Genomic DNA, 26,791 nt, shown 5'->3' with positions numbered 1-26,791 from the left:
GAGTTCTCCTGAAGACTACTGGCCAAAAGATTAAAGATAACTAGTTTTAGAAGAGTGCTCTCAACCTCGGCTGTGCATTGGAATAACCCGAGGAGCTTCAGGAATACCCATTCCTAGGTCCCAACCCCAGAGATTTTACTTTAGTTAATGTGGGGAACAGTTTGGTCATGGAGGTTTTTAAAAGCTCTTAAGGTGATTCTAGTGTATATCCAAGGTCTAGAATGATTAATCTAGAGCCTTGCTATGCAAAGTATAGCCTGTGTACCCACAACATGGACATCACCTGGGAGTTATGCTTAAATTCATACTCTTCCCCAGATCTACTGAATCAAAGTCTTCATTTTAACAGGATCCACTGGTGATTCATGTGCCCATTAAAGTTTAAGCACTGCTCTAGAAGTGTGAGCTCTTGTAAAGCATCCCCTGGAAAGGACACTTTTACATTGTTAACCAATCTGCCATTGACATCCTGGGTTTTCTAAAATAAGACATATAAACTCTATAACCTCAATTGCAGAGGGTGTGTCTATGTCAGTCTAACCAAAATGAATTCTCCCACTTCAATAAAATGAGGAAAAGTGAAAGACAGCTTAGGAGCTAGCATTGTTTCTTTTTGGTCTGTCTTATAAGCTTGGATATCTCTGTTGGTAGTCTCCAAAGATTCATGGATCAGGAGAGAGGTGCCAAAAGACTAAATGAAACAATGATTTTTTTTTCCCCCTACAAGGCAAGGAGAATCTACAAATGCTAGCCTGGTGAGTTTGACGTCGATCCCCAGCAAATTTCTAGAATGGATTATTAAGAAGATGATTTCTGAGCCCTTGAAAAGGGACTTACTAATCACGAAGAACCAGCATGGGTTCATTAAGAGCAAGTCATGCCAGACTAAGCTCATTTCCTTTTGGATGGGCTTACAAGAGGAAGCTGCAAAAATCACTTACCTGGGCTTCAGCAAGGATCTTGACAAACACTTCTCTGATGTTCTTTCAGACAGGGTAGAAAAATGGGGTAGGCTGATAGTATGGACAGTTGAATGTTTAACTCATTAAATGATCATATGCAAAATGTATGCATTTAATAAATTGTTTCAAACCCAGAAAGGCATGTACTTTCAATTTTAATGAAGATAAAGGGAAGACATTGACCAAATTTGGGATTAAGGCCAAGTTTGGGGGGATATATGTGTACATTGTACAATACAAAATAAGAATCCTCATTGTCGTCATCATTAGGCCTTATAGTGGCATGATACTTTTCTAATTACAGGGCACTTTCACATATGTTACTCATTTCATCCTTACCACAGCCCTGTAAAATTAGAATAGTGATTATCTCCATTTTACAGATGTGAAAACTGAGCCTCACAGATTCAGTAATTTGCCAAGGGGACAAATAGCTGTTAAGCCAAACATCCAAAAAGAAGAAAAAAAACCCTTCTTACTCTAATGTAGTTGGGACAAATATGAAATTGTATGTTTCAGCTCTAAAATTAACTACAGAGTGAGGGCAAGGCTTAGAAATACCTCTTTAAAAGGCATGGAAGGGGCGCCTGGCTGGTTCAATCCATAAAGCATGTGACTCTTGATCCAGGGGGTTGTGAGTTCGAGCCCCATGTTGGGTGTACAGATTAATTAAAAATAAAATCTTATGGTTCGTCTCCACCTCTGATCCCCCCCTTCATTTTCCTCTTCCTTCTCCTAATGTCCTCCATGCTATTCCTTATGTTCCACAAATAAGTGAAACCATATGATAATTGACTTTCTCCGCTTGACTTATTTCACTTAGTATAATCTCCTCCAGTCCCATCCATGTTGATGCAAAAGTTGGGTATTCATCCTTTCTGATGGCTGAGTAATATTCCATTGTATATATGGACCACATCTTCTTTATTCATTTGTCTGTTGAAGGGCATCTTGGCTCTTTCCACAGTTTGGCTATTGTGGACATTGCTGCTATGAACACTGGGGTGCATACGGCCCTTCTTTTCACTACATCTGTGTCTTTGGAGTTAAATACCCAATTGGAGGGGGAGACGAACCATGAGAGACTATGTACTCCAAGAAACAAGCTGAGGGTTTTAGAGGGGAGGGTAGTGGGGAGATGGGTTATCCCAGTGATGGGTATTAAGGAGGGCACATATTGCATGAAGCACTGGGTGTTATATGCAAACAATGAATCATGGACCACTACATGAAAAACTAATGATGTAGTGTATGGCGACTAACATAATAAAATAAAATAAAATCTTAAAAAAATAAATAAAAGGCATGAGAGTTTTGGTTAGCATCAAGTTTTGTATTGGCTCATGGTGTTATGTGGTTGCTATATATGCTATTGAGATTTCAGGGCTATATTAATGGAAGTATAGTGTCCATCACATTGGAGGTGATTTCTTTGTATTTAAAGTTGGTCAGAGCATCTTTAAGGTATTGTTTTACTCTGGTTGCAACATTTGAAGAAATGTTTTACTTGGAAAAGCAAAACTTAAGGAAGGATTTTGTGTTAAACATTTTCTGTGGGCCAATGGGTACAAAAGCTGAAAGAAGGAAGCTTTCAGAACATTAAAAGAATTTCCTCACCATTACAGTTACCTGATAATTGAAGGGACAACCACTCCTTAAGACTCCCCCACCCACTCCTACACTGCCTGCACCCCTCTTCCAGAAAGTTTCAAGCACAGGTTGGTCAGCCATTTGTTTGGTATGTTGTAGAAAGTTTGTGCATTTTATCATCTCTGATGGCCTTGACAATTCAAATATTCTTCAAGTCTAGGATTCCTTCACTGTGTCCAGATGCGTATGGTCAAGTCTAACTTTAGGACAGCAATTGATGGACTCCCCAGGATTGACTGCTGGGTTAAAATGGTACAATTGCTTGGGTAATGATCCTGCAAAATAAGGGAACTTCGGCTAATTTTGAAAAGTTTCTTATGACATGCCACCCTTTACAGGATTTGTTTCAAGCTCAAAATTAATTCTAGCCCCTGAGATACATTTTGCTAGCCTATGATATTATATGGATCATCCTTGGGCCTTTAACATATGGTGCCAAAGATGGCCTTCTGAAATAAGGGATTTCCTCATTAAAAGTCATCCTTGATGGACCAATAAGTTGTGTGAATGGCTTCAATTTCTCCATACGTCCTTACCATGCCCAGTTTAAAACATGACTCTAGCCAGGATCCTATAGACTTAATTTACCATAGTCTGATATAATGGTGTGTGGTCTAGGGGGCCACAGTTCAGGGTGGTGAGGTGGCTGAGGGAACATCCTTCTTCTCCTGGCCACTACTAACATGCCACCACCAGCTAAGTGGGCTTTTTTTTTTTTTTCAAATATTAACCCAGAAAGGGGATCATTTAATCACATTGGGTCCCTCCTTAAGGAGGGGGCTTGAAAAATTTGGTCTACGTAAGAGCAGTGTCATGGAGTTCTGGGAGGAAGGGGAGAGATCAAGACTAAGTTTGGGGACATGAGCAAGTTTTCCTTCTTACTAAGCCTGGAGACCAGCTTTCATCGATGGGAAAGGGAAACAGAAAAGAGGGAGGCCCAACTGGATTTCAACAGGAGGGCCGTGGGTTTAGTACTGGGCAGTGGACGGTGAGCTAGACTGAGGTACCTCCTTCCCTTGAGAGTGCAAGGTCAGGATCTCAGAATAGCCTGAGACAGCATAGCTTAGTGGTTATAAACACAAACTCTGGAGCCAGACTGCCTGGGTCCAAAGCCCGTCCCCAACACTTGTTGGCTGTGTCACCTAGACATGTTGCTTAATCTCTATGTGGCTCTGTTTCCTTCTTTGTAGAAAATGTGAATAATGATAGTACCTATCTCATAAATTTATTGTAAAGATTAAGATGCCTAGTAAATATAAAGCTCTAGAACAGAGCCCGAGAAATACCAAGTGAATATGAGTGTCAGCTCAATAACATGAGTAAAAAGTAGGGTGTAAAGGTGGCCGATTTAACAAATATTCAATGTGCACCTACTATGTTCCAGATACTGTGCTACCCAAGATTTAGCATGGGAGAATCTGGCTTTGGAATCAGGCAAAATTGTATTCTAATTCCAACTCTGCCCTTGGCTATGAGTTGGGTGGCCTTGGGCATGTTACATAACCTGCTCAAGCCTCTGTTTCCTCATGTGTAAAATGTGGATAATAATAGCACGGGGCCACACAGAAATGCTGTTAGGAGTAAATGAGGTAGGTAGTGGTTATATGCATGGCATATTGAAGGAGGCTCATTAAGTGGTAATATATGATGTCTGTAAGCTGGGGCCTGTCTGATGAAATGTAACAGGAATAAATGTCAGGTCTTATATCTGAGTAAAAACTCAGTTGCAAAATAGTACATCACTTGCACAAGAACAAGAAAGGATTGAACTGGGAAGAAGATCTGCGTGAAAAATATCTGTGGGTTTTAGTTGACCATAAGTTTCCTATGAGCCAACAGAGTGATCTGGCCGCCCAAGGACTAATATAATTTTAGATGGCATTAATAGAAATGGTGAGTTGAGATCCTGGAAAATGATCGTTTCACTGTCCTTTGTGCTCTGTGCCAGTCAGGTCACTTCGGATGTGCAAGATTGCATTTTGCTCACAGTATTTCTAGATAGACAATGACAAACTCATTGACAAACTGTCCAGAAGTGGTGACCTGGCTTGGGAGGCATTGGAAAACTCTTTCTTGAGGATGAGATTAAAATAACCCGGGGAGGGAAACACTAAGGCAATATTTGAAGCTGTTCTTTCTTAAATGAAGATGTTTACAGAACACACCCACATCCAATCTGTCAGCAAATTCTGTTGGCTCTTTTCTCAGATTATATCAATAATCCAACCATTTCTCATCACCTCTCTGCTACTGTGCTGACCTAACTCCCCACCCCCTTGCCCGATTATTGCAATAGCCTCCTAGCAGATCTCTCTGCTTCCACCCTCGCCTCTCAGTCTACTTTCCATGCAGAAGACTAAACAGTCCTTTGGAAATGTGAGTCTAATCATGTCACTCCAGTGACTTCCTATTTTATTCATGGTGTAAGTCAAAGTCCTTACAAAGACCTGCAAAAGTCTTGCTTGGCCTGGCTCCCACCACCTCTGTGACCTCATCTCCTGTTCTTCCCCTTACTTACTCAGCTCCAGCCACTAGAGTCTAGTCACAGTTCCTCCAACTAGCCAGGCATTTTCCTGTCTCAGGGCTGTTGCATTTGCTGCTCCCCCTGACAAGAACCTGCTTTACCTAGATATCTGCGTGCCTTGCTCCGCATGCCCCTCAAACCATAAGTCAAATGTTATCATCTTGGTGAGGTTTTCTCAGCCACCCTTTTTATTTTATTTATTTATTTATTTTAAATTTTTATTTATTTGTCAGAGAGAGAGGGAAGAGAGAGCACAAGCAGGGGGAGCGTCAGGCAGAGGGAGAAACAGTTTCCCTGTTGAGCAAGGAGCCCGATGTGGGACTCAATCCCAGGACCTTGGGATCATGACCTGAGCTGAAGGCGGACGCTCAACCGACTGAGCCACCCAGGTGCCCCTCAGCTACCCTTTTTAAATTGCAACAATTTCCCCACCGTACACACACTTATGTATTTCCTTTCTCTGTTTTATTTTTCATCACATCATTTAATCGTTGTTTAATATTCTATAGCATATTATTCTATACAGTAATAGATAAAATATGTAAAAGAGTTGCTGTGGTTGAACCTGGCAGGAGTTGGGTGGGCATGAACTCTACCCCCTCCGAAGCCTGGGTAACTGAGTTAACTACAGAGAGATACATTTACAAATGAATGTTGGCCGAACCCTGGAAACAGCACTAGTGGGATATTCTGAACGCAGGGAGGCCAACTTATATTTTCTGGGAGTTGTAAGACTATTATATGTAGGAAGTAGATTCCGTCTGGGTTGCGACTTGAGGCAGAACTAGAGCTAGTGAATACAAAGGGAATGTACACAGGCAGACATGGGATAAATCAATTTGAAATTCTCCGGTTTTGTCATGAAGTAGTGAGTTCCCCATCCCTGGAGGTGTACAGAAAGAGGCTGTAAGCTCTGCTGTGGGGATTGTGTACTGGGTTGGGGATTGGACCACACCACCTTGACAATTTTTGTAGCTGTGAGATGCTGGGACCAAAGGTGTGTGAGCTCAAGGATTAGGGGTAATTTACATTTGTTTTTTAAACATGGGGAGAGGATCTTTGGCCTGTGTTCCTGGAGTCCCAGAGACAAATTCTGCTCCTAAAGGTCCATTCCACCCTAATTGAGATTCCATTTCCCAGAAATTACCCGATGCTAGGCTGATGATTAGAGGCCAGCCAGGGGTAAAGGGACTGATTCCCATGGCAACCAGGTTGAAAAAAGTGCCATGTGGAGCATTGTCAGCAACAAGCTAAGGTTGCATTATAAATAGATGTTTAATTCATTGAGATAGTTTGTGACGACTTCTGCATTATAAATAGATATTTAATTCATTGAGATAGCTCTGACAGCGAGTAGGAAAGTTAAATCCCAAAGCCACTCTTTGTCTTTAAGTATTTCACAGTTAATTGACAACTATTTTTTTCCCTTCTAAAACATGTAGAACTTTGTTCTCTAAGTGAAAGAATGGTATATGCGAGTGTTTTTAGAAAACCAACTAACAGTCCAGTGTCACAATATTTCTCACTATTTGTTTCTCATTGAAAGGTTTATCAAAATTTTATCTGATTCCATGAGCGCCTGTATTTAAATCTTTTTCACATAGGAGACCCCAGGTTCAATGTCTGGATTTCATAGGAGTCTTTTTTTCTGTCATTTTTGCCTCATCTTCTTCCTGCTTTTCTAACTCAGAGGCTTCTCTAGATTTCAGACCTTGGCCCTCTGCTCTTTTCTTCCCATTTCTCTTTCCCTTGGTTAACAGCTAAAGTAATCGCTTGCTAACTTGCACAGCCCTGCCCCTAGCCTTAATAATACACTTTGGAACACCTGATGATTGGAAAACAAAATCAGACCTGAGCAAAGGACTTCTATCCTAAAACCAAGGACCAAGAACAAGCCTCCCTTTAGTGTTCAAAATGTACAGCTTGATTGAGGGTTAGGGATTAAGAGTTTGAAGGCAGAGAGTAGTGCTCAGCAGAAAGCAACAATTAGGTTTTGCTAAATTCAAGTGTAAAAGCACTTTTGAAATGTAATTTTTAGAAACACCATAAGAAATTAATATAAACGACTAACAGAATCTCATCAAATGGAAATCAGAGTGAAACTTTGTACTTCTACATTCCAAAGAGCTTAATGCAAATTAATCTATAGTATTCCATGTTTCATTCTGTAAGGATTAAGGGAAATGGGATGCATTTTTTTCCATTAAGTTGCTGGGTAAATAAGCTCCTTAATGTAAAATTTTATTTTATTTTACAATAAAATTTTATTGTAATCTGGAATAAACAACTCACTGTGTGCAGCACCCTTGTGCATTGCTCTACTGAACAGTGTTATCTTAGAATTAAACAGTGTTGGGAGGTAAGGAACTTTTGGGTTCAGGTCTGAGGAATCATGACCTCCTCTAGGACCTGTAGGTCAATTCTTCTGAGATCTTGGACAGGTTCAAGGAACTAGGTAAGTCCCCTTCCCTAATCCAATCCCCCTGATGTATATATACTGAATTCCCACCCATGAAGCAAATGGCATGTTGATCCAGGGAGGAAGATCAGGGGCTCAGAATGCAAGCTGGTCTCCATCTGGAGTCCTGGGAGCATGCCCCCCCCCACCCTTCCCACTCCAAACCAACCACCTCAACCACCTCACTTGCTTACCCACTCCCTGAGATCCCACTACCAGAGGCCCATTCCTTTTGGGAAAACAAAACTCTTTTCAGTGAATGGCAAAGTATTCGGCTTTTACCAATCATTTACACTTGAGTGAATTAATGTACACTCCATGATTGTTAGGTAAGGGCCACAAAGCACACTTAATTAATTTCAAAGTTCTGCAGAGGGCTAATCCTAATGTTTGAAAGCAGACATACTATGGACTTAGAAGTAACATGGTGAAAGGGATATACTTTGTTTTATTTTATTTACTTTATTTTATTTAAGTTCAATTAGCCAACATATATACATCATTAGTTTTTGGTGTAGTGTTCAATGATATACTTTCAATGTTTGCCCTCCTTGTGCTGAACTCGGAGGGAACACTGCCATCCATCCATCCATCCACCCATCCATTCATTCAGTAGTGAGACTGAAGGACAAAAGGACATTCTACTCACTGAACCATGTCTCAAACCAAATTGGGAAGTAGTCTTTTGGAACCTTCCCTCCTCCCCCACCCCATCCTTAAGCTCTTTCCTTTGTGCTAGCAGCCCCATACTCTCTTATTCTGCTGTAGAGGTCAGCTCCAATACACAATTTCTAAGCTATAAGTGGACAACAGACCCATGGAAAAACCACTGCCATAGTTTTTGCAGTTAAATAGTGAATACTCTTTTTATTCAGAATACATTTTTTAACAGAATTTCATGCACCAGTAAATCAGTACAGTGAGGAGTTACAGGGGTGGGGAATCTCTCTTCAGGAAACATCTCACCCTGGTAGAGCTCTCAACTCCCAGAATCCCCTTAACCCAGCTCAGATGATTAGTGGCCAAGGAGCAGTAGATGGGGTTGACTCCCAGTATAACCAATAGGATTTGCAGGTCTCTGAGGATAAAAGAGAGGAGAGGAAAGCTCTTGTAAAGGAGGAGACTATTATATCGGGACTGGCAGTTCCACTGAGGTTCCCTGAGAGACTGATGAGGGAGAGCTGGTGTTGGCGCCTGGTTCTCCTTCTTGATTACACTCTTCAAGGGCTACGGTCTGGTCTCTTCCATCTGTCTCTGAGTCCCTGTGTGGAGAAAAAGACATGACTAAGGGAGGATCCAAAACTATCAATCTGAAAACAGGTTGTGTTATGGGGCTCAGATATTCGAGGAGCATTCATACAATTTTTTTTTTCCACCAGCCTTGAGTTTATAGAAGGAGGCTGACATGAGGCATTTACCTGGTTCGGAGTCGAGGCCACTTCTTCCATTCTATGGCTAGCACCACCCCCAAAGCTACAACTACCACCACAATCAGACTACTTCGGACAATGTTCCCCACAGTGCACTCCTGAGCGGCAGGCCCTGTGATGACAAAAGAGTAGACACCAAGGCTATGGAAGTTAGCACATGTACGTTCCCCAGATCTCTTGTTGTCCCCTCATCTGGCCTCCTTCAGGGTTCACTTGGGAGCCATGTTGAGAATGCAGAGGGGTTGGTCAGAGCCAGTGCTTATGCTGAGGAGAAGCTGCCCTCCTTTTGGGGGTGGAAGAGGCCTTGAAAGTAGAGGCCTGCTCATATCTGTGGGTGGATCTGAGGTCCACCTCCTCACCATCCCTAGGAGAAAGATGACCACACTTGAGGTCTCTGACTCCAAATCCTCCCACCTCCATCTTTGGTGGTCTCCATCCAGACTGTCTCTGGGATCCCAGGTGGGTCATTTCAGAACCATAGAGGGATTATCCTCTCACCTGCCGCCCCCACCAGCTCCAGGGCATTGCTAGGCTCTGACCAGATGTCAGGATAGGCCTGGAGGCGGTAGCTGCAGCTGTAGTTGCCAATGCCTTTTCCTTCTATGTTGTTGATGACGAAGTCCCCGTCCTCTGAGAACTGCTGAGGTGCTTCTTCTCCGTCATGTTCTAGGACAAATTCAACACCTGGCAGGGGTCCTCGGCACTGAAGGGTGATGTCCTTCCCTAGCTTGAACACGGTGCTGGGCCAGGCTGACAGAGAGGGCTTAGGGGGCTTATCTGCAACCAACCAGGACAACCAACCAGAGTTAGAAGCAGTCCTGAATCCCCTTAGGGCTAATTACTTCAAAACTACAAAATATAGACTATTACTGAGGTCTCCAGGACCTTACCAGTCACCCAGATCTCCAGGAAGTCACTGCGATTGGAAGCCGCAAAGGGAGCAGAGTCCAAATAATAAACACAGCTATAGACCCCAGAATCGTCACCTCTCACAGCTGGCATCCAGAAGTCAGCCCTGTACCCGCTTGGGCTCTGTTGCTCCAAAGGCTCTTGAGTGCCCTCCTTCAACAGGACAAAGGTTGAGTCTGGCAGTTCCCCTTGGCATCGAAAAGTCATATTTTCTCCAGGGGCCACAATGGGTCCAGGCTGGGCTAAGAGGCTGGGTTTAGGGAGCAAACCTAGAAGGAATTAACTCCTGGTCAGAGAGAGGAGGCCACTTTCCAGTGTGCTACCCCTAGAGTCTGTTCAATAAAGAGGAAAGACTATTGCTTGCCTCTCCTTGAGCTCTTTGAAAACTATTTCCATGAACCCTCTCACAGTCCATTCTCTCCTCTCTACGCTCCCATGCCTGCTCCAGAGCACCTTCCCATTACCTGTGACTATGAGTTCCAAAGTGTTGCTAGGCTGTATCTTGATAGGGCTGGTCCAGTCGGGGTGGTAGCAGCAGCTGTAACGCCCTATGTTAGCACCAGATATGTTGGTGATGGGGAATGCCCCGTCATTACTGGTGGATCCCCAGAGCTGCACTGAAGGGGCTTCTCTTTCTTTGTGTAGAATGTACCCTACTCCATGGACTGGCCCCTGGCACCAGAGAGTAACATTCTGCCCCATAGGAACCACAGAACTGGGCTCAGCAAACAACCATGGCTTGGGAAATGTGTCTAGAAAGAGATCAAAGATATAGTGAGTATAGATACTTATCACTTGCTGCATTAACCCTTCATCTTTCTCCTTCTGGATACAATAGCTCCCCTCTCCATGGTCTGGCCTAGCCTTCTACCCTCCCTAACCCCTACTCCAGTTGTCTCTGTCCCAGTTTCATATCTTGTCTGTTCTTTTTTTTCATATCATTAATTACTTTATTTTTTTCTTTCTCAAATCTTTATTTAAATTCTAGTTAGTTAACATATAGTATAATATTGGTTTGAGTAGAATTTATGATTCATCACTTACATATGTGCGCATTACAAAAGGTGCCCTCCTTAATTCCCATCACCCATTTAGCCCATCCCCAACCCACCTCCCTCCATCAACCCTCAGTTTGTTCTCTATCCTTAAGAATCTCTTATGGTTTGCTTCCCTCTCTTTTTTTTTTTTCCTTCCCATATGTTCATCTGTTTTATTTCTTAAATATATCTTGTCTGTTCTTACCAGTCACCCAAATCATAATGGACTTGCTGAGATGTGATCCCCTATTTGACATGGCTGTCTCATAGTAGACACAACTGTAGTTCCCAGAGTCCTCTGCTCCAACAGTGTGGAGATGGAAATCAGCTGAGTTCCCGGAGGTGCTCTGGAACTGTAAGGGAACCTGGGTTCCCTCCTGCAAGAGGGCAAACCTCATGCCCTGGAAAGCCCCTTGGCAGCGCAGGGTCACATTCTTCCCAGGAAGCACCACAGGACCCGGCTGTGCCAGAAGAGTGGGTTTGGGGTAGAATTCTGAAATTCAAGAGACCACAACATGAGAGAAGCCTGCCCCCCACTTTCTGCAGATTGCTTTTTTAGCATTATTGTAAGAAAGAGTATGTGTTTATTTAGCAAATTAGAAAATACAGAACAAACCTAAGAAAATACAATTCTACCATTCAAAGATAACCACTCTTTATACATGTCTCTATATCTCCTTTTCATTTTTTTCTCTATGTGTCCATGTCATTGTAGCTGTAACTATTGGCATAATTGGGATCCTACTATATGCACAGCTGTGCAGTTTAATATTTTTCACTTAACTTTATGTAGTAAACATTTTCCTATGACGTTAATCAGCCTTTGAAAACTATCATTTGTAATGGCTGCATAATATGCAATTGTCATTTCAAGGTCTTTGCCCTTTCTCTGAGGGCCATCCAGCCCACCAATCTCTGACAGCTCAGCTAAAGAAAAAGTGAACATTGAGCCTAAAGCTCAAGGCCAAGCCACAAAAAGATTTTAGAAATAGGGCATGTGAGCTTGGCATTGGGGATTGGACACCCCCATCTGCCTCATTTCTTCCCCTAGAAGTGAATTACTTACCTCTCCCCTCTCCTTTGTCTCTTCTCCCTGTATTAGTAATAATAGAATCTGCTGCCTTTCATGGACTATTTACCATGTGCCAGGCACTTTCCTAAGCATTTTCTTGATGATTTTATTTATTTATTTATTTATTTATTTATTTATTTATTTGAGTAGGCTCCACATCCAATGTGGGGCTTGAACTCACGACCCTGAGATCAAGAGTCCTGTGCTCTATCCTGGTGACTTTTAGAAGGAGCACTTTTCCTCTCCCGCTGACAGCCCTTCCACCCATTGTCCCAGGGTCAATCCTGCCTCCATGTGTGTTTCCCCACTCCTGACCTGTCACCACGAGCTCCACAGGGTCGCTGGGCTCAGACCAGATAGCAAAGTCATAATAGCGGCAGCTGTAATTCCCTCCGTCACCAGTGCCCACTGAAATGATCAGAAAGTGAGCCGCACTGGCCCCTGGACTTGCCCAAGACCTGTCACTGGATGCTATTTCACTTCCATCTTTGTAAAGAATAAAGCTCATGTGCTGCTGGGGAGTGGAGCAATTGAAAGTCACTCGGGCACCAGGAGTGACCACAGGGCTGGCCCATGTCTTGAAGAAGGGCTTGGGGTACATTTCTAGAAGGCAGAAAACAAAAACATGACACAAAACCGAATTAAGAAAAAAAAAAGATAGCTAAGATAGCAAATGTTGGTTTCTGGAAGCTGCTTTGTTTTCTATAGCATTACATTCAGAAGTAGGTGCATTTAAAAATCAAGGCAAATCCACTTTGCAGATGGACTTCTCCCAGGGACTCCTGTCCGCCCCCCCCCCACCTCCTCCAGCTGAATCCTGCCTGTCATCAGGGTAGGCAATGGAGCCTAGCTAAAAGAGTGAACTGTCATTAGGGCTCTGCTGGTCCCCTGAGGCTCAGTTTGCCCATTTGGGCAAGAAGGGGAAATGGTACCTCCTCCGCCTCCCTGGAATATTTGGCCTATATCTAAATGAGATAATTGATATGAAAATAATTAGAAAAATTAAATCACCCTCCACAAACCCCAGCTATTAATAACAATTATGGCTATTAATATCGTGCAGCCAGAGGCCCTGGCACTCCCAGCGCCACGCCTGCCTGGCTCTAAGATTGGACACAGGCTCCCAGGACCAGCAGCAAAGTTTGCTGTGGGGAGAGGAGTGTCTGACCCAGAGCTCTGCCTCCCCCTCCTCCCTTACACACCCTTTTCAGCTCTACCTTTTATGACAAGCTCTAGAGGTTCACTGGGCTCAGACCACTTGAAGGGGCGCTTTTCAGTGTGAGTACGGCAGCTATAATTGCCTTCGTCTTTATCTTCCATTCTTTGGATTGTAAAGAAAGCTTCTCTCCCAACGGCACCAAGTTGCTGGACAGGTTCCTGCACTCCCTCCTTATACAGAACAAACTCCATGCCCGCCAGCCATCCTTTGCATCGGATTTGCAGTTTCTGGCCCCGGACTGGGGGGGAAGCAGACATGACAGGTTTGGGGAGGATGTCTGGAAAACAAAATGGGGTGGAAAAGGAGGCTGAAGTTTGGAGGCACCCAGATGGGACACTTGGAGTCACTCTGTCAACAAAAAAGAAATTCATCCTGGACTGGCCTTTGGCTCTTCCTATCAGTCTCCTTTCACTCTCTTCCCCACCCCCCTCCCCCATTTCAGGGCCCCTCCTCTCCTACTTGCAGCACAAGCCCCTTGGGCTTCAGGTCGCTGTGCATTCCCCCCACCCTTAGGAACAGTGTTGGAGTCACAGGGCACTGAGGGTCACCCCAGGAAGAACCTCTACCTTTTCTTACCTGTCCCCACCAGCTCAAGTGCCTCACTGGGCTCCGACACAGCCATCTCCTCCCAGGAATGGCAGTGGTAACTCCCGGTGTGGCTCTGGGTCAGGGCTCCAAGGGGGAAGGCAGCCCGGACCTGCTCTGAGGCCGGGCGAGTTGCAATCCACCCGGTCCCATCCTTCAGCAATACAAACTCCTTAGTTGAGCCAGAAGGGCTTCTGCACCAGAGGGTTAAGTTCTTCCACGGGGCAAGAGGGAAGTTGGTCTCTGCCCACAGCTCAGGCTTAGGGGTTGGCATGATTATTTCTAGAAACAGCAGAGTTAATGAAGCCATCTTCCCTCCTCCCTCCCCTCCCCCTTTCTTTGCCCTTGAACCCCCTCCCCAGATCACAGTGCCCAACTCCCCTTTCAACACAAACCCAAACTCTTTCCTTCCTTCTGCAGGTGCTGGGGAAAGGGGAAGATTATGTCTCAGCTGAACCTCAGAAAAGTGCAGAAGCTTGGGGGGAAATTTTGCAGGCAGAAAAGCAGAGTTGGAGGCTGAATTTTGCCAGCAGCTTTAGCAAGTGCCCCTTCCTGGCTGTCCTTCCCTCCCAACCAGTCACTCCCTGGCCACTGACACTGACACTCTGTAGTTATTTCGGATCTCCAGGAAGGAATGTCCCAGTCTGGAGCAGGAAAAACTCACCAGTCTCTTCTGTCAATACCCCATTGCACAGTCCTGCAAAAGAAATTGCTGCCAGAGCTCTGCCGCCTCCTCCACGGGACTTCACCCGGCCTTCTGCCCAGACCCCTTCCCCACCCCCTTGTACTCACCACAGCAGAGAAGGGCCGTGACTATGAAGAGCATGGTGACCCCTTGAGCTGTTCCCAGCAACCAGGCTTCTCTAGTGAGACCAGAAAAGAGATGAGAGGAGCTGCTGGGGTTAGGGGGAGGGCGGAGAGAAGGGGGCGGCAATTTATGTCATTGGCTTACTCACCACCCAATAGGGATTGGATTTGGGCAGGATAATGGGATATAATCTTTTCTGACATCGATGACTTTTCTTTTTGAGGGCCTCACCACCTACAAACCCCTTGCTCTTTCATGACCCACGTGCCCCCCCCGCCCCCTTCCCCCCTCCTCAGCCTGTATCAGATGTCAGCTCCCTATGGCCCCTGATTAGGCTGTTGCTGGAATTGAGTTGTCAGATGTGAAAATGCTTTTGTAATTCCAGCTCTCAGAACCTCTGGAGCTCAGAGTGATCGGCAGCTCTGGGTGGCGGGTGTGGGGGTGGAGGGAAAAATCTTGGGTGTTTCTCCCTCATCAAGTTTAAGTTTGGAAGCAGTTTTTATTATGGCAGTATTGGTCCTCAGACCGACCTGCCTCACCTGCCTTTGTTATGGAAGGGTTGCCTAGGCAGCCACAGTGAATTACCCAAAGATTGTCAGTGCTGAGCTAAGCTTGTCAGAGAGTGGGATCTCTCTACCCCCACCCAGATTATGACTAGCAATGTGTAGCAGCTTTGGGGTATGGGTCTTGTAGAATTAGATGATATTAAGCCATAATCCATTTGGCAATTTGTACTTAGAAAACACTGACCCTCCTTCCTGGTCAGGAAAACATGCTTTTCAAGCTGCTTTCTCTGAAATCTGCTTCCTGAGCTCATTCTTTGATGCAATGGTCCTGAGCTGAGGTGGGGCACTTGAAACTACATTTTTTTTCTAACCCCTGGCTTGGAGGTTACCCCAAGGTGCAGGACTCAGGATCGATTCTGAGGACAACTAGGGCTGGCCCCCCACTGAGACTTTTTGAAAACTCAAAGGGTGGTGAGTTTTGCAGATTTATGGTGCTCCCTTCTAATTACCCAAGCACTCTGTCCCTCAGATCCTGGTGGAAAACACAGACATATACAATCATAGTCATCATCCATCATGTATTGAATACTCCCAGACACACAAAGGCCCATGATCATGGTGAGGGTCTACAGCCAAGAGCAGAAGTTTGGGGATAGTAGGTAAGGCCTTCAGGGGCTGAGGCCCCCACCAACATAGTAGCTGTCATTACCCTTCCTGTTGTCAGGCAGAATCGCCTGAGCACAGGCCATGGGGATCAGGGAAAAAGGAGGATGGCCCAGGGGACACCAAAGGATCAAAGGAAATGGCAAGTTTGGTTTGCCATTTTGTGGTTCAGAGGAAGCAGTTTGATTCCCTGGCCCAATCCACTGCCTCATCAGATGCCCATCCAGGTTAAGATTATATTCTCAGGATGCTCTGCACAGATGGTTGGAGGCCAGAGCGGCAGAGAGACTGGTTTCTATGAATACTAGGATGGACCATGAGGCTCTCTAGCCCTTGAAAGCTAGGGGTTAGGGTGAAAAGTTGGGATGGGAGTTGGATTACACCCAGGGAGATAGGACAGCTTGGCTTCTTACAAGAGAAAAAGTTCAGACTAAGTTCATTTGGGAGACATCAGTCATCTCTGAGTGGCCGAGTGGTTTGGGAGGGAGATTTGGGCATTCTCCTGGGTAGGGGCGGGGAGACAGGGAATCAGTGAATGAGGTTCTGATTGCTTCTCCCTCTGAGAATGTTTCTCTACCCTCTGGCTTGGGTCCTGACTTCTCTGTGAGGTGAAAGAGAAACGGCTGGGATGAGAAAGTCTTGTTTCTTAAACCCAGAAGGTGGGGGATACAAAGGGTGTGACCCTGTGGCTTATCTCAACTGGGGTATGACCCATTTCTGAGTCTCTGGGGAGCCTGGACTCAGCTAGACTGAAGGACAGGGGGCTAGAACAAGACAGTTACCTGATTCTGAGCCTCCGACACTTCCACCTTATCCACAGCACTACCAACAGCAAGGCAACAAGCTGCATGATTAGGGACAACCTGATAGCTTCATTCAGAATGTAATTCCAGGTGAGAAAGCCTGTGGCCAGAGAAGACCAGAAGCAGGAGCCTTGACAGGGAAAGGGGGAGGTGAACACATTTGGGATTGGGGTGGGGAGGAGGGAGGAGGAGTTAGTTACTGAAGGTGAAGGGAAGATGAGACAGAAGTGACCTTATTTTTCATGAAGAATGGGAACTTTGAAAGTATCCTGCTCATTGCCTTTGAGTGATTCTAAGACCACCCCAGGGGAAGTATGCCTAAACCCAAGGGCCTTGATTTACATGCCCTTGACTCCCCTTTCCATTGCTTTCTGGGCACTGCTTCGGGATCACACAGGTATCATAACCAAAGCCATGGAGGGGCAACCCTAGGAAAAGTTGTCCTCTCACCTGCTGGCCCCATCAGCTTCAGAGGCTCACTGCGATCTGACCAGATGTTGGGGTGTGCCTCTATGCGATAGCTGCAACTGTAGGTCCCTGTGCCTTTTCCTTCAGCATTACTGATGATGAAGTCTCCATCCACTGAGAATTTTTGGAATGTTGCTCTTTCTTCCCATTCCAGAGAAAATTCAAGTACTGGATGAGGTACTCGGCACTGAAGGGTAATGGCCTTTCCTAGCTTGAACATGTTGCTGGGCCAGGCCGACAGGGAGGGTTTGGGGGGCTTATCTGCAACCAATCCAGAAACCAGAGTTAGAATAAGTGACCTTGAACTCAGTACCCCTTCCCCCAACAAGTTTCTCGGCTTCTTATGTGATCTTTCCTGTCTTTCCACTTCCACTAGATCAGTGGTCTCAAAATTTGACTGTTCTTTAGAACCTCTTGGTCCACTCCTCAGTACTCTAAAGATTCTTGTGTTTCTACCTTATATCACAAAGACCTCATACCTGTAAGTTTCCCCTGGCCAGAAGGAAAATAACATTTCCCGGGGTCACAATGGGGCTAGGCCATGCCAAGAGACAGGGCTTATGTAACAATCTTGGGAGAAAAAGTATGTAAAGATTTTGGAGAAAATAACTCCAAGAGGGTACAGGACTGCTAGCTCCTTCTTAGAATACTGTAATGATGATAAAAACAAACGACATTTGTTAGCACTTGCCTACAACCACAAGCTCCACGGTGTTGTGTGATGTCATCCTGATGGAAGTCTTCCAGGAGAGGAGATAGTGACAGCTATAGATGCCAGCATCACTATAGGTCACATTGTTGAGGAAGAATGACTCATTGTCATCAGTGCTGGTGGTATCTAAGAGCTGAAGCAGTCTGTCTTCTCCTTTCTTATAGAGTGCAAGCCCCACTCCATTCACTGGCCCTCGACACCACAGGCTCACGTTCTGACCCATCTGGACCACAGGACTGGGCTGAGCAAGTAGCCAGGTCTTGGGAAAAGTGTCTAGGATGAGACCCAAAATATAAAGGGCTAGTGGTCTGACTCCCCTCTCACCACTAAGGGTTCTCTTCCTTCAGTCCACCCTTGGAAAATCCCATCCTAAGCCCAGTTGTACAAATTCTGCTCCCTTCCCCAGTGTTAGCCCTGGCTGCATGATCAGGCTCTCCAGGCAGCCCAGAGGGAGTTGTATATCCTGAGCCCCTAACATAGGTCCCCTGGCATTCCCCTCTCTTACCAGTCACCCAGATTTTCAGGATATCACTAAGGAGTGAACCCCTGTATGACCCATCATAGTAAAAACAGAGGTAATGTCCAGCATCCTGGATTTTCAAAGCCCGGAAGAAGAAATATGCCTCATTTTTTATTGGCCTCTTGCGGTAAAAGGATTTCTCCAAGTCTTCAAGCCTTATTAGAGCAAAGGTCATTCCATAGATTGGCCCCTGACACCTGAGGTTCATGCTTTCCCCGGGTGCCATAATGGGCCCAGGATACGCTGTCAGAGTTGGTTTGGGATAGAGTCCTAGAAAGGGAAGAGACCCTGAATTAGAGATAGGATGATTCTTCCCTATTATCTTTTAGTTTTATTTTTCTAGTTTTTTCTAAAGACAGGGAGTGGTAGCTGAAGTTTAGCCTTTACTCCCTCTCCCTTCCTTGAATCTTGGCCTCTTCTAGGAGATAATCAAGGCCATGTCCTCCCCTCTCACCAGACTTTATCAGCTCCACTGAGCTCTAACTATGTATAGGGCTGTGTCTCAGTGGAATATCCACATCTGTAATTGTCTGTATCTTTAGGTTCCTGAAATGCCAAATGTACTTCTTCCAACCGCCCAAGAAACCAAGCTTCTGAAAATGACTTTGATTTCATCTTTGTAGAGCATGAATACTACTGCAGAAATAAAAATGCCCTTTGAACACATTAAGCCCACATAAGACCCTACTTCCAACATGAGATAGGAAGAAGACAAGGAGGGATTGGCCAATAAGTCTTTGACCCAAAGAAATCTCTGTTAATGGGGCCACACCTTCTTTTCCATGTATTGTTCCCCCAAGGGGATCATACTACAAAATAGAGGGCAAAACTTACTCCGATACCATTCCTTCTTACCCACTGCAATCCCAGGTAAACCCACCCATCTGTTACTGGAAAGATAAGCTCTGTCATATGCTCATTGAGCATTTAGGATGTGTCAGGCATCATGTAGGTCTAAGGATGTACAAGTAAAGAAGATACAGTACCTGTCAGCAAAAAGTTCATGGTCTAGTGAGAGATACCAGTGAATAGGTAACTCTGAAAGTGTACGTTAGTGGAATCTACTCTGGAAGGACATTCATACAACAAACATCCATACACACAGTTCAAACAAACAGTTTTTGTTATTCAATCCTCAATAAAAAGCTATACTAATAAAATTAATATCTACCATTTATTGAGAACGTATATGCCAGGCACTGTACATATATTATATTTAGGCAAATCCTCACAACAACCCTGTGAGGTAGGCATTATTATTATACCAATTTTGCAAATCAGGAAACTGAGGCACAGAGAGGCATCATACAGTACGTTGTATAGATACTGTTATCCCATTTTAGAGTGGGGGAAACAGAAGCACAGAGAGGTGAAGTGACTTGCTTAAGATCACACAGGGAGGCAGTGTCAGAGGTGGAATTAGAAACCAAGATTACTGCTTCTAAGTCCAGGGTACCTTCTGTGGCACCTATTTAGACTGATGGAGGAACTAAAGCAAATGTGGCCAATTCTGTGTAAAATCATCCAGGCCATGGGGTGGGTGAACTGGGGCTGGGGTGTGTGTCTGGCATTTGAACATTTTGGGGAGACTTCTGTTGTGTCTAGATCTTGATACTGCCTTACTAGATCTATATATATAGGACTAAAGTAATTTATACGAAGCCATTTCTAAAATACGAGCTATCACTTTTTGTAATTTTTGTTTATTTTTATCGATGCTAGCACAATTCTATTTCTTGCGCGTAAAAATAATCATCACAAATACAATAAAATGCATTTAAAATGTAAAAACCAGTTTATAAGACTGCAGTGGCAGTGCCTGGCACATAGTAAGTGCTCAATAAATATTAGTCAAATGAATGAATGAAAGCATGATATTCAACAAGTAGAGAACAACAAAACTGACGAGCTGAAGCTGCCAGACATTTGGTTGGGCTCACTCATTAGCCAAGTGATTGGCTCCCACATATCTTCCTGGTAGCATATGTGATTCTAATTTGCATCTCAGGAAAATGTCAAATGACACTAGCTCATAGGCCTTGCAGGACCTAGGACCTGGCTAAGGAAAGGAAAATCAGAAACCCTGGTTCATCCAGCCATGATCCCAGGGACAACGATCATCAGACCCCAGCAGCCATAGCCACACCCACCTGCCACAATCAGCTTCAGGGGGTTGCTGGGCTCTGACCACAGAGTGGGGAGCATCTGGATATGAGTGCGGCAGATGTAAACCCCTTCGCTCTCAGGTGTCATGTTGGCAATGGAGAATATGGCCACTGTCCCAGTTGGGATTTGGTAATCCACGGGCTCTGCATATCCCTCTTTGAACAGCATGAATACCAAATCCTGCAGCCAGCCATGGCAGAGAATGTTAACATTACATCCAGGAAGAAGGGAGGTCTCAGTCTGGATCCAGAAGATGGGCTTGGGCAGCTGGCCTGGAAGGAGAGAATGAGCTGGAATTCAGGTAGAGCAAGGATAGTGCTGCTCAGTGAGCAGGAGAGGAGAGCGCTACTTAAATGAGCCTTCCCTCATTCATGATCCTTATTTACCACCCTTCCTTCCCCCTATCTGGGGTCTCCCCTATGTTGAGAGCTTGCTCTCTAGATCTGTTCCAGAGACTGCATCCTCATCTGCATTGCCTATAGAGAGTAAGCACTTACTAACTGTGGAATGCCTGCATGTATGCATTCATGCATTTGAGGTAAATGAATTAACTAATTAAAAAAACAAAACAAAACAAATCTTGCTCTGGGAAGGCAAGTTTGAATTCCAGGAGCTGGAGTTTATTCTTGATTATCTATTGCTGTCTTCTTACCTGGTGCCTCCAACTCTAAAACTTTACTAGGCTCTGACCAGCCTGTCTCCTTCCAGTAGCAGCACCTGTAAAGACCTGCACTGGACTTAGTAAGGGCACCTATAGGGAATGAAACTTGGAAGGTCTTGGAGGAAGGGCGGATCCAAGTCATCTGTGTCTTATCCTTCAGCAGCAGAAACTTGCTTGAAATCCGAGAGGGGCTTTTGCACCAAAGTGTGATGTTCTCCCAAGGGGTCTGGGGGTAGTTGGTCTCTATCCACAGCTCCGGTTGAGATTGCACCACTGTTATTCCCAAAGATCACAAAGATATGAGCAGTTCAACCCTCTCCCTCCCATAACGTGCCCCACAATGTCCCTTAAAATTAGCCCTGACCCAAATTCTTCTTTTTGTCTTCCCTTGGGGACAAGAGTGTCTGCTCATGTGGGGGATGGGATAGGGCCCCTAGGATATTTGTTCGAGGGATTCAAGTGAGTTGGGGAATACAGTGCAAGTCTGGCTTCCATTCCACCTGAAGTAAAGCTTTTTATTATTCTGTGGGAAACCAAGTCATGAAGTGAGGTGTTCTGGTCCCCAACCAGCTCAATCTGGGAACCTTTGTGGTCTCAAGGTAGTTATATCCAGTGCCATGGAGGCAGCTTATGTCTTGGAACCTCCAGGAAGGAAGGTACCTGAGGTGTCAGGACTCACTTACCCATTGATGTCATACCCAGACTCAGCCCTGAAAAGAGAGATAATGGTAAAGAAGGGCTCTCACATTGACCCTACCAACCCTCAATCCTCAACTCTCTTCTTTCTCCCTCCCCAAGGTGCCCAACCATAGGAGTACTTGTGACAGGGTCACCTGCCCCTCACCCCTTCCTTGTACTCACGAAGGCAAAAGAGCAAGACAGTGAATGTCCACAGCATGGTGGCCCGCTCCCCTGGCCTGTCCAGGGTCATGGGTCCTCTGGTGTTCAATGTGTGCTTCAAGTCTGGAAGGGCTTTGCCCCTCAGCAGGTGGTGAGATCTAAAAGTAGAGGTGTTTTTACTCAGGGGACTTGGCCTGCTCCTCAAAGTTTAGTTTGGATCACTAAACTGCACCTGACAACCCTACCTTTCACTCCTTCAGAGGCATGAAAGGTACTACAAGGTCACCTGCCCCCTTTCTCCACCCACTTCTCCTTGCACCCAAGGTCTTTGCTGGCATCTGAGATGTCAGATTTGTTGAAATGTCTGTACATCCCTGGAATCTCAGAGGCTTAGAGGGCAACCTAATCCAGGCCAGAGGGGAGCTCTTGGGAGGAGAGAGATGGGAGGTGTAGAGAGTCATCTTTTTAGATCTCTCTCTCTCTCTCTCTCTCTCTCTCTCTCTCTCTCTATATATATATATATATATATATATATATATATATATAGTCTGAGTCCTCCAACAACCCAGCAAAGGAGGCTTTCCTGCCATCCCCATTTTGCTAACAAGGAAACTGAGGCTTAGTGGGGATATATTTAATTTGCCCAAAGTCAAAAGATTAAATATCAGATATTTATATAATAACTCCAATGCTTATTCTTTAAAACCAGTTTTAAACTCCCCCTTTCTTACCTTTCCTCACACCTCCTTCCCCTTCTATAGATTGCCTCAGATGCAATATTACTCTCATTCTTATCTCTTACCCCCCAAAGCTCAAAACCCTATCTCAAGTAGGTGTTGGAGAATCAAGCTACTTGAGCTAATTAATATAAGGTGTAAATGATGTATTGGCTGCCCGTAATTTATAAGCATTTTTTCTCATTGCTCCTAAGGAAATATGGTAAAGATATTTGAATTCAGGGAGGCCTTTTCATTTTCCAAAAAATCACTATTGACCACATGTATACAAGATAGACCCTTTCTGCTTTCCTGCCTCTTCTCCACCACCACACCCAAAGTATCCTTTTGCCAAGGGAAGGTGTATCCCCACCACACAAACTCAAGCTAACTCTCCTCCGCCAACTCTCTATTTAGAGTCTGAGGTCCTGGCTGTTTCATCCTATCTCAGTAGAGTGGGGGTAAATGCAGCTCCCAGAACAAAAAGGGGCTGATTTCATTTCCCAGAAGGGATCTCAACACTGCAGCCTCGAATTTGCTCCAATGCTAACACTGGGTGGGATGGCGGAGCAGGAAAGCAAGATTCATTTTCAAACATCTGGGCTGTGGGGAACGGGTGGACCATCAGAGATTCAAGGAGACAGTTTCCTTTTGCATTTCTCACTTTGCACTGAAGGATGCTCAAATTACCCTCTCTGAACTTTTCTTATCTGTAAAGTTGGGGAGTAATACCTATCTAGCATTGATGTTGTGTTGGATCAGAAATAATATCTGTACAGGACACATGGTAAACATTTCATTACAAGATGGCTATTTTTCTTCTTCCCCAAGGGGGTATTAACCTGGTGTAGGACCCTAAAGATGCTTTTTCATCTCAGCTCCCACAGCCCCTTATCCCCCACTCCTCTCAGGGCCAAGCCCAGGCCCAGGCTTGAGTGCCACCCTGTTGCTTGGTTCCCCCAAGGCTTTGGGCCAGGATTTATTGGGGAAGCCAGGTTCTACTGCCAAGGGAAAGGTTCAACCTGGTACTCTGCCCAGAAATGCCAGCTGAGATTCCAGGCTTGCCACTTAGACCCCTAAACCAGGGTTTTGCCTCCTGGGGACTTGAGTGAAATGAGGGAAGGGGGGCTTCTCAGCATGGCTAACCCCTCCTCAATCACTAAGGAAATTGTACCATTTACATCCAGCCCAAAAGATGAATCTTATGCCCAGGGAATGTGGGAAAAAGCCGCAAGATTCAGGTTAATTGGCCACGCCCATTTTTGGCCTTTCACACCCCCACCCCCACCCCCAACTTCCACAGTCTAGTCCTTTTACCCTCCCCTTCTACTCCAACCCAAGCACTATCCCCACCCTTAGGCAGCGCCGCAGTGCTTTTGAGGGTGACATACCCAAAATGTCTAATGGCTCGCCCCCTGCATAGCTTTGAGGGCTCCAGGAATCAAAGAGGTTGGGCTCGGCAGGGTGGCGGGTACATGCTTCGCTGAGGGTTTGGAGGGAAGACTGAGAAGGAAAAGGGAAGATATTTACAGTGCCCAGAGATTCTCAGCGAGGCAATGCTGGGATCCGTGGAGGGACGGAGAAAGGGAGGGATAGACTGGGGAGCAGTTTGATTTGCGGCAATTAGTTACAGCAGGGAGACTATTTCGGGGTTTTGTTTAGGATCTGTTGGCCGGTATTAATCTTCAGCCACTGGGCTATGCGCTCATTTGCAGGTACTTACGGTAGTTGAAGGCCCGCTCCGCTGTTGGAGATTCTCCAGTGAGCTCCTCCAGATGCAGCAAACTGCCGGGCATGAGAAGAGCTGTCTAAGGACAGCCTCTCGGGCTCCGCGCCCCGCCTCCCTCTCTCCCCCGCCTGCTTGCCGGTCCGCTCCAACCTCCTCCCCTCCCTCCCCCAGGCTCTGGGAGCCCACCTACACCAACTCGGCCTGACACCTGCAGTCCTCTGACGACCGGGATTTCTACGCCCCTCCCAGTTCCCCGCCTCTCCCGACTCCCTGCAGAGGTTGCTGGAGCCAAATTCAGGCCCCTGCCCCCTCTCCTGTCGCTCTGAGTTTCATTGGGTCATTGTATCCTGGAGGGGAGAGGGCCAGCTCTTCAGACTGCCAAAGCTGTAGATCCTTCCTCTCCAGCTCCCTAATGCCTTTAAAGGGATCTCAGATCTTCCTCTGCCCATTTAATGCCCCACTTATGCATAAACATCGCCATCATGGTTTAAATGCCTCTGGGCCCTGGGCAGCTATTAGTTCTAATCCTCCTAGCAACCCTACAAGATGTTTTACTTCCCTCAGTTTTACAGATGAGGAAACTGAATCCCAGAGAGGGTTAAGTGACTTGGACAGCCTCCAGAGTCCAGCTTGGGATAAAAGCCCAGGCTTTAGGGACATACCAATCTGGTTGTCAGTCCAGGTTCCACTATTCAATAGCCGAGTGACCTGAAGTGAGTTAAACTGTCTGAGTCCCAGTTTCCCCATCTGTAAAAGACAACAGCAGAAGAGGTTGCACGGGGCTTTGTTGGAATCATGCAAGTCAAACTTCTAGCACAGTATGCCTGGTACCTGGTAGGTGCTCAATAAATGGGAGCTGCTGCCGCCACTACTGTTATTAATCTGTAAAGCGTTCCCCAGATGCCCTAGAAGAACATGCTTTCAACGATGTAGACAACCTTCCACAAATGTAGTTGATCACGAAAGACTTTTTGAAGTGAGAAATATATGGATAAGATACTAACCAAAGCTCCTGACATATGTCGTATGATGGGATTAAAATGCAGCATCCAATAAACTGGCAGATCAATTGATGGTTGTAAAAAAGAGCCATATTAATCATAAAAGATTACAAATTATCTAAAAAAATACTGCAATTTAAGAGCAAACCACATAAAAATAAAACAACGGCTCTTTTTAACAGGCAAAGTGAGTATCATCTCTTTGTGCATCAGGTGATATAAATTGTGGCTTCCTGGCATCCTTTGTTCTTACGCACCATTATAAACTGCAGATTATCCCCCAAGGAATAGCATAGCCATATGAATACAGATATATGGGGCTTTTGGGGAGGGCAGGTTATTTAAACTTTCCAAGACTCAGTTTTTTATTTGTAAAATGAGGATAATAATTGTACTTACTATCATACAGAGTTTTGGGTCAGATTGAATAACAATCTCCCTGTAAACTACTCCAGAGTGCCTGGGCCACAGCAAGCCTCCATTAATTTCCATGAATGTTTGTTGAGTATTTTCTTTGTGCCAGGCGTTGTCATACATGCTGATGATTTAGAAAGAATGGCAGTTTCTGCTCTTTGATTTCTTGTTATTATTCTTTAGTTTCTGCTATTAAGGAGTTTGTAGTCTAAGGATAAACAGTGATGGAAAACACGAAAGAGATAGCTGGAGGAAGGGGTGCCATGAGAGTCAGAGTATTGCAATAGGAAAGAGCAGCGAGACCTGGAGGGCTGCAAGCAGTTTGCTGTGACTGTGTGCCTAAACTAGGGCAGTGGAGCCAGTGAAGGAGGGGAGAGTAAAAGTTCCCGAAACATCTGAAAGGTAAAATTGGCTCAACATGATGATTGTTTGGAACACGGTAGTGATAGTTACTGTCAAGATGGAAATACCCGTGCCAGTTTCCAAAACATGTGTATAGAAATCACTATGATAGTACCAGGCACTAAATACTTTATAAATCTTGACTCATCTTCTCCCCATAACAACACTATGGGATAGCTATCATTATCAGCCCCATTTTACAGATGGAGAAACTGAAACACAGAGCCAATTGAACAAATTGCCCAAGGCCAACACAGCCAGCAAGTGACAGAGCTAGGATTCACATCCAGCCAGTCTGTATTTACAGTCCCATGTTCTTTTTATTTGTCTTGGTTTTAACATATCTATAAATGGGTTTTATATAGAAAGGATTTCTAAGACTTTTTATGCAAAGTAACTGAACCTCTTAGCTCTTTCATTCTTTCTTTTTAATGAAGTATAATTGACATACAACATTATATTAGTTTCAGGGGTACAACATAATGATTCAATGTTTGTATATATTTGTGAACTGCAATCCCATGTTCTTTTTAAAA

At 45.0% G+C, this 26,791-nt stretch overlaps 1 protein-coding gene across 1 annotated transcript; it reads right to left on the bottom strand.

Annotated features, from left to right (window-relative positions):
• Window positions 1-8,443: 8,443 nt before the first annotated feature.
• On the bottom strand, window positions 8,444-24,542 carry IGSF1 (immunoglobulin superfamily member 1). The gene is made up of 20 exons (XM_025852573.2): window positions 24,433-24,542; window positions 22,015-22,151; window positions 21,837-21,863; window positions 21,145-21,426; window positions 20,477-20,764; window positions 18,312-18,596; window positions 17,786-18,079; window positions 17,077-17,355; window positions 16,606-16,726; window positions 14,639-14,709; window positions 14,511-14,543; window positions 13,838-14,128; window positions 13,260-13,538; window positions 12,358-12,645; window positions 11,176-11,463; window positions 10,398-10,685; window positions 9,915-10,202; window positions 9,523-9,801; window positions 9,013-9,136; window positions 8,444-8,856 (listed from the first exon to the last, which is right to left on the bottom strand). The coding sequence occupies exons 2-20, from the start codon at window positions 22,082-22,084 to the stop codon at window positions 8,721-8,723; spliced, it is 4,011 nt and encodes a 1,336-aa protein (XP_025708358.1). The 5' UTR covers window positions 22,085-22,151; window positions 24,433-24,542; the 3' UTR covers window positions 8,444-8,720.
• Window positions 24,543-26,791: the final 2,249 nt, after the last annotated feature.

This window comes from Callorhinus ursinus, unplaced genomic scaffold, assembly GCF_003265705.2.
Source record: "Callorhinus ursinus isolate GAN/ISIS: 27379988/994484 unplaced genomic scaffold, GSC_fseal_2.0 scaffold33, whole genome shotgun sequence".
In the NCBI taxonomy this organism is placed as follows: domain Eukaryota; kingdom Metazoa; phylum Chordata; class Mammalia; order Carnivora; family Otariidae; genus Callorhinus; species Callorhinus ursinus.
The sequence above is the reverse complement of the archived record's forward strand: the minus strand, read 5'-3'. Positions and strand labels throughout refer to the sequence as shown.

Bases quoted from the DNA above. Each gene is read 5' to 3' on its own strand.
- IGSF1 (XM_025852573.2), bottom strand. From the start codon at position 22,084: ATGACCCTGGACAGGCCAGGGGAGCGGGCCACCATGCTGTGGACATTC. The intron at 21,427-21,836 runs GTAAGTGAGTCC...TGGGAATAACAG, and splicing joins TCTGGGTATGACATCAATGG to TGGTGCAATCTCAACCGGAG. The intron at 9,137-9,522 runs GTGAGAGGATAA...TTGTCATCACAG, and splicing joins GGAGCTGGTGGGGGCGGCAG to GGCCTGCCGCTCAGGAGTGC.